Source organism: Chelmon rostratus, chromosome 22 (assembly GCF_017976325.1).
Source record: "Chelmon rostratus isolate fCheRos1 chromosome 22, fCheRos1.pri, whole genome shotgun sequence".
Classification (NCBI taxonomy): domain Eukaryota; kingdom Metazoa; phylum Chordata; class Actinopteri; order Chaetodontiformes; family Chaetodontidae; genus Chelmon; species Chelmon rostratus.
This window is the reverse complement of record NC_055679.1, coordinates 13,568,332-13,575,696: the sequence shown is the minus strand read 5'-3', so window position 1 is coordinate 13,575,696 and position 7,365 is coordinate 13,568,332. Positions and strand designations below refer to the sequence as shown.

Below are 7,365 nucleotides of genomic sequence, written 5' to 3'. Positions count from 1 at the left end.
GGCTATGAGACGAGTCGCCGGTTCCGTGGCAGTTCCGACCGAACTGATTTTTCAGACCGCCGGAGGACCGCGGCTCCACCGCAGCTTTCATCGCGTCAGGATGGGAAACCTGCTGCTCTCCACGGGGTAACAGAATGATTTGCTGATGTGAATTTGCTTGTGTGTGACCTTGTTTTCCGGAACTTGATATGATGCTGAGCTGCATCCGCATTTTTTGCACGCGTTTTTGTTCTAGCCGGGCACCAGAGTCCGAATTTGTTCCCGGTCGTGTGGGTGCAGAGTGGAGCCGTATGAGGCGCTCCACGGCCCGGCTCCACTCCTGAGAGCATCCCTCACAAAAGATGTCAACCCATGAATGTACTATGCATTTATGGGATGTAGTGAGCGTCCACCACTTTTTAGGACAAAGAATTAGTATCACATTGAGTTCATTTGAGACGTGAAAAGCCAATGTGAAACACAAAGTAATGCAATATTAGAGAAGATTATAATAATAACGGTGTTTGTGGGATGTCTTCACCGAAAGGGAATCATCAAAAAGTCAGTCCACAGTTTATTATTAAGCCTTTCAGCCTCATATTTCTGTCTGGACTTGGAACAGTTTAACTTGCAGTGAGCTGAAAATACAGCACAGTGCCACATTATAACTTGTAATTTCAAAGATCTAATATTAGTGTAACAGCTTTTGGTTTTGCTGTGTTGTATGCACACCTTGTGTCGTGGCTTACCCAATGTTAGCTTTGTATTATTTTGTCAAATGATAATTGCATACAATCTGCCATGCATACTGGACAAACTGGTTTTGTGGTATTTTCTGTCTTTATCAGCCATATGCGGCTTTTAAAAGGTTGATCAAAACTCTGTCCTTATGGAAGATGGCAGCAAGGAAAGAAATATATTATGACTTTTTTTTTTAACAACCAAAAAAAAAAACCCCTGAAGCAATGCCAAACCTTTAAATCTGGGTCTCAGGAGGATGTTTACAGTCGTGAAATGTCAAGTAAAATCAACAACGCTTCACATTTCCTCTGATTGCGACATAGAAACCATTTCAGTTCTGTGTGAGTGTGAGAATTTTAAACTTGATTTTAGTCTTTGTGTTTTGTTCCAGCCTCTTCAGGCCTGCAGCCATGTCTGAACAAGTCACTGGGGAGAAGTTCATTGCCAGGAGGATCAGCAGTGGCATAACTTATTATTACGCTCCGTTCTCACTCACACCTGCTGCTCCCTGCCCCGTCTCAGCCCCATTACCCTCCCCTCCCTCTGTCAGCGACTCTGATTCACCCTCACACACATCTGCCTCCTCCCAAAACCAATCAGAGTCCCCTTCGCGTCCTCTTATGCTGTTCTTTTCTTGGCTCGGTGCCCAGCCAGGGGCAGTCGCCAAGTACAGGGACCTGTACTTGGACCGTGGCATGGACGTCCTCGTAGTCAGAAGCAATGTCATGCACTTCCTGTGGCCTCGATGGGGGCTCGACTACGGACTGGAGGTTTTGAAGGTTCTGGAGGAGCCTCAGTTCTCAGGGAGGGCGGTGCTGGTCCATGCCTCCTCCATCGGTGGCTACACTTTCTCCCAGATCCTCATCCACATCGCTCAGGGACAGAAGAAACACGCAGGCCTGACACAAAGGGTGATTGGGCACATCTATGACAGCTTAGTGGTTGGCACTCTGGAGCACATGGCGATAGGTGAGTGATCCAGCTCGGGTTACTTTTGTGTTGGATATGTGTGTCAGCTCTTTAAATAATCCATCAGCCAGCTGACCTGCAGCACTGCTCCAGTTTGTCAGGAGTCCAGGAATTATTTTTGGCATCTTGTTTCTCACCCCACTCTGGGACAGCGTCTGCAGACAATTCATACATGCATCAGTTCACATTTATATCAGACTAAAGATTATTTTTCATTTGATAGATAAATCATTTAGTCAACAAAATAGTGAAAATGCTAATAATAATTTCCTGTCTCTTCAAATTGAAAGTTTCATCCCACCAAAAATGTCCAAAGAACAAAGATATTCCATTTATTGTGATATAGAAATGGAAAAGCAGCAAGTCCTCACACTTGAGAAGCCGGAACACCTGCTCATGTGGCAGTTTGTCTTGATAAAAGACAACAATGATCATTCAGTGAGAAATTGCTGTGAATTAATGAAGTGGAGCTGCAAGTAACGGCTTTCATCATTGACTAATCTGCAGATTATAGAAGATGTCAGGAAGCAGTGAAAAATGGGTGGTACAAAATCAAATGTTTTGCCTGACCAGCAGTCCAAAATCCAAAGATATTCAGTTTTCTGTCATCAAGATCAAAAAAATGCAAATCTTCACATTTGAGAAAGTAGTGTGTTTAGAAACTACATTACGATGTAGGGCCCACAAACTGTAATAAAAGTTGATATTGGAGTTGCAAAGGGGGTGTAAGGAGAGGCGTGACAGATGAAAGAAAGAGGTGCAACAACCTTTAACCCTTAAAAACTCCAAATAACTCAAATCTGAACACACGCGATACACGATTTTAGATTCAGTGTGACTTGCACTGTCCCAGGATACCATTATCTGATGTCTGTTGAGAGTAAACATCCGTAAGTCTGCTCGGAAATCATAAAGAACTGCAGAACTTCGTGAGAATCATCACATTTGTAGTTTTCCTCAGCATCAAAGTAACACAGTGATAGTTCATGATGGCAGCATTGCAAACAAGAACTGCTAATATCTGCTTTGGCATACTTTAAATGGTGCCAGTTTAACAAAATGTAAAGAAAAGCTTTAAAGGTGCCGTGTGTAAGATTTGGGTGGATCTGTTGGCAGAACATGGCGGAAATTAAATGCGCATATAAGCAAGCAAAAATTAGAATTGATGATTTTTCCCTCATACAGAAGCCAAGAGAGTGGACAAACCAAACAATGACTCTAGAGAGCACCTTTCAGGTTTTTTGCATTTTTACTGGCCACCATAGGGGAGGCTGCAGCGAGGGGTTGGTTGTGATCTGAACTGAACCCATGGCAACATTATACTTCCTGGTTACATCCCCCAAAGCAATTTGGGAAGTGTAGTTCCAAAACTTATCTCATGAGTTATCATTCAAATAGAAGCATGATAAATGTAATATGTAATTGTACTCTTAATTATGAAATATAAATTCTGTCTGTTGTTGTTATTCAGGCCTTGGCAAGACTCTGGTGCCACGTTTTGAGGGCTTTGTCAGAAACACCGCCATGCTGTACTTCTGGCTCTTCAGAAGCCACACAGTGGACTTCTATGACAACAGCATCCGGGTTTTCCACGACAGCCCCATTACTGCCCCAGCCCTCTTCTTCTCCAGCGAAAACGATGCCCTGTGCGACCAAGATGTCATGGAAAGGTGTATTGATCACTGGAGGAAGAGGGGCGTGACTGTGGAGGACAGGAAGTGGAAGAAATCGATACATGCGGCCCACATGCGATGCCACCCAAAAGACTACCTCTCTACCCTGGAGAAATTCTTGAACTCGCTGCCCATTTCCTCCCCGAAAGCAAAAATGCAAAGTGTTGGGGGAGTGAAAGTCTAGTTTGACTGGTCAGTGCTTTATTACTTCAAAGAGAAAGTACTTTGGTTATTTTATCATACAGCTTTTGATATCATGACCAGTGTAAGTTAAAAAAGCATGACATTGTTCTCTTCTTTTAAGCACTTTTCGTTGTTTGTTTTTGTTGACAAAGTTACATCTTGAGAGATATGGAATATTTAATTTATTACTGTGGAGGTTATGTTATGTAATGCTTGATTTGCACAGGAAGTGTTAATGAATTCCTTTGGGACTTGATACCAGAGATGTGGTTCTGCACATTATGTCAAGTAAAAATGTTGGTCAGCACCTCTGTTCTTGTCGTTACTCTAATTATTTTAGCAGAAAAGCTCCGAGATATATAAAATGCATACATCAGAATATGGGATTTTGTTGGAATGGGTCAGGCAGCAAGCAATTTTGAACAGGCATGATGTAGGGCAGCTAAAAAGATTAGATTTAGCAGAGCAACTTATTTCTGTACTGAACCAAGACCTGATCTCATGTAGTGGTCAGAAACACAGTATGTTGGGTATTTTGTGGAGCACACAGTACTATGCGACAGTGCAGCAGAAAAGACCCATGAGAGGAAAACTCTCAGGTGTGCCAAGATGGCAGCAGTTACCTGAACTGGGTATGAAAGGACCCTAAAACCGGCAGTGAAAAGCATGGCAGACACTGCAGCCAGTTCCAGTGAATGGCTGTGGATTGTAAGAAAGGTGAGTGACTGGGGAAAACATGGGGGTGGGGGACACGAAGCCGTCTGAAGCACTCTATAAAGCAATATTGCTGAAGGCTTTCACAGTTTCAAATCATTGTTTGCAGTCAAAATGGCGACATCTTCTGGTTTAACCGTTGGTATTGCTTTTGTATGGATGAATTCAATCCGAGACCATGGTGAAACAGCATACCAGCGGTTTCACTGCTTTCCTGTTGTTCGATAAAGCTCGTATAATTATAACAGATTACTTTTAAACAGCTGTTTTAAGAAACTTGGTGCAGATTGACAGAAATACCCCGTATTTAAATCCCGAGTAACACCTCCATGATACGTGTGTCGTCACGACGCCGGTCGAGCCGTTTAACATCTCGTGTACGTGACGGTCACATGATGTCCGGCTTTATGTCGGTATCTTACGGCGGTATTTCTGCAATGAAATGTCGCTTCTAGAGTAACACAACAAATGTAAAGTGTAGACAGAAGTGGGTGTTATGCTAATTGCTAGCATGAGGTAGCTGTAAAATCTTGGTTGATGTGTGTGGTGGATTGAGCTGCATGCTAAAATGCAGCCCTGTTAATAGCCGTGAGATGCTAGCTGCTGTAAGCTAGCATCTTGTTAGGTGATGGTGTATGCTTTTGATTTTGCCAGTGTGAAGGAGCTGAAAGTGGTCGCCTTGGCAGCATGCTGCTTATCTTAACAGCGGTTGGCATGCTAGTTACGGATTACGGTAGTGGTTTGGTTCATTTGGTGGCTCAGGAAGCACACTATCTTAGCATGGTAACTGAGGGTGATTAGTTAACTGGCCAGCATCTGTAGGATCGCCTAAATTGATTCAGTTTACATAATGATGCTCGATGAAGCTGCAAAGTATCGGGATTTAATGGGATGTTAGGTCAGGGTTAGAGAATGGTGTCGTCTGCCAGAGGGCCCTGTAGATCTGTGAGAGCACAACCTGAAATGAAGTCAAAACATGTTTAACAGATACTGGGCTTCTGTAGGAATGGTCCTTAAACTTTTGGCACATTTTACTGTTTATTTATAACGGTCTGAAAGACAAAATTCAGACAAAGTATGAAGTCCAACCTTAAACAAGAGTCCAAAAACTATATAAAGCCATATTAGATGTTACTTTCAAATATGTCAGCTTGTAAGTAAATACTACTACTACTACTAATAATAATAATAATAATAAATCAATGTACATTCAGACCTTTTACATACAGCTAATGTCATTGCCAGTTTTAGCCATTTCTAATTCTGATAAAATTCTTTTAAAATATAAAATTGAATGCCTTCCACTATGGAGTTTTTGCATGAAGCAGTTTGATAGTCCTTTTCATATAACTTGGCTTGAGTTCAGCCTTGTAATAAACATGAATACACTCACACAAGTCATGCACTCACACTCATAAGTAAGATCATGCTCCGTCATCCTCCAGTCCTACTCACATACTTTACATACAGTATGCATGCACACTAGTTCTCCGTCATGTCCCCCCCGCTGGAGGCCCTGCCAGCTCATGTTTGCCACAAATCCTGGGGTTTCAGAAGTGCTCTCACGAATCGTCACATTCTCACAGATGTCATTAGTTTACTTTAACAGTCAGATCTTTCCATGTCTGGGTTGTTGTTTTTTTTTTTTGCAAATAGCTTAGATATCCTTTATGTCCTAATGTACAAAAATGACCATGAGTTTGGTCACTTTTGTACAAAACTAAAGAGAATGAGTATGTTTCGTGTAAGCTACACTGCACTCATTAGATAAATGAAACCTTTCAAATGAACAGTCTGTTTCTTTTTCCCATCTTTAAGTAGAGTTTCCCTCAGTAGTCCTGGTTCTGGATTGTGTTGTACAGTAAATCTAAATTTTCAGTGTATTTTGTGCCTTAAAGGAATCTGGATTTCTTATTACATTTTGAAGTTCTGTGACTGTTTTATTTTTATTTGATTTATTTATTTTGCCATAAAATGCCGCCTGTTACGTTTCAGTCAATTTTCTTCACTCAGCCCAAAATCACAAATCAAAAATTTAGCCTGAAAGAACTTGACATCTGTGCAGCATAGCAAAGTGTGTGTACAGATCCTCACTGTAATTCACAACAACCTAAAAAACCTAGCGGAACAGGAACAAATCAGAAACCTTAAAAAGAGCATTTACTTTGAATTATCAGTTGTTGGCTTTTTAGCACATTTTGCTCACATATTCTCTCTCACCAGTACAATTAAAAATGGTGAACATTGAAAAGTCATTGAGTATGAGCAGGTTTAGCTTAATTTCCTCCTGGTTACACTGGGTAGTCAGGAAGAACACAACACAAAAAAAAGCAATGAAACTTTTATTTGGTCATGAAAATGCATATTTTTTAAAGCCACTGTGTATGTACTGTGCAGTGTGATTGTACTGTGTAGCTCTTTTGTTCTCAGTGGTAAGTTTGCTGAGTGTGTATAACCATCGCACTCATCTGTGTAATGTTCAGCAGACACTTCTCTCTAAATGAATGTTTTAATGAATTATTTTCCCTGCATTTTACCGGTGTAAGTTGGCATAATTCAAAACTGTAACATGTTACACACACACACACACTCACACACACTGCTGTGGGTGTCGTGTGATGTTCGTATCAGTGTGTTTTTATGTGAGTCAGAGTTCAGCCTTTATTGGCACATAATGTGCTTTAAGACATGTTTTCTGTACTGAGAATTATCTCTCCCCACTTATGAGTCATTTAGAGTTTTTTGCCATCATAAATCTTTTTTTTGTATAATTAGAATGTTTTGGGTTTTTTTTTTTTACCCATTGCTCACTGAAGAAATAAAGTGCATTAAAATAATAAAAAAGATGACATAATTAAGCATTTTAAAATTTCAGAAGTGCTTTAATAAAATGATGTAACTAATGAGTTTAGTGTGTAAAATCATAGTACAATAACTTCCTTTCTAGTGTACAGAAACTTTAGAAGTGCTATGGTTGGAATATGGTCAACATTTAACTACAAAATATAAAACAGATATTGTGACACAAATATGCTCTTGGTTAGTCACATTTTAAGTGACTACCTTTCCTACACCATCATTATTATTATTATTATTATTATTATTA

The 7,365-nt window shown here is 40.5% G+C and overlaps 1 protein-coding gene across 1 annotated transcript; it reads left to right on the top strand.

Moving 5' to 3' along the window:
* LOC121625902 lies at positions 1-3,842 on the top strand. The gene is made up of 3 exons (XM_041964221.1): positions 1-126; positions 1,112-1,689; positions 3,161-3,842. Exons 1-3 carry the CDS (start codon positions 5-7, stop codon positions 3,544-3,546), a joined length of 1,086 nt encoding a protein of 361 aa, XP_041820155.1. The 5' UTR covers positions 1-4; the 3' UTR covers positions 3,547-3,842.
* Positions 3,843-7,365: the final 3,523 nt, after the last annotated feature.

Excerpts from the sequence above, each read along its gene's own strand:
- LOC121625902 (XM_041964221.1), top strand. The coding sequence starts at position 5 with ATGAGACGAGTCGCCGGTTCCGTGGCAGTTCCGACCGAACTGATTTTT. Across the intron at positions 127-1,111 it reads AACCTGCTGCTCTCCACGGG|CCTCTTCAGGCCTGCAGCCA; the intron begins GTAACAGAATGA and ends GTTTTGTTCCAG. Across the intron at positions 1,690-3,160 it reads TCTGGAGCACATGGCGATAG|GCCTTGGCAAGACTCTGGTG; the intron begins GTGAGTGATCCA and ends GTTGTTATTCAG.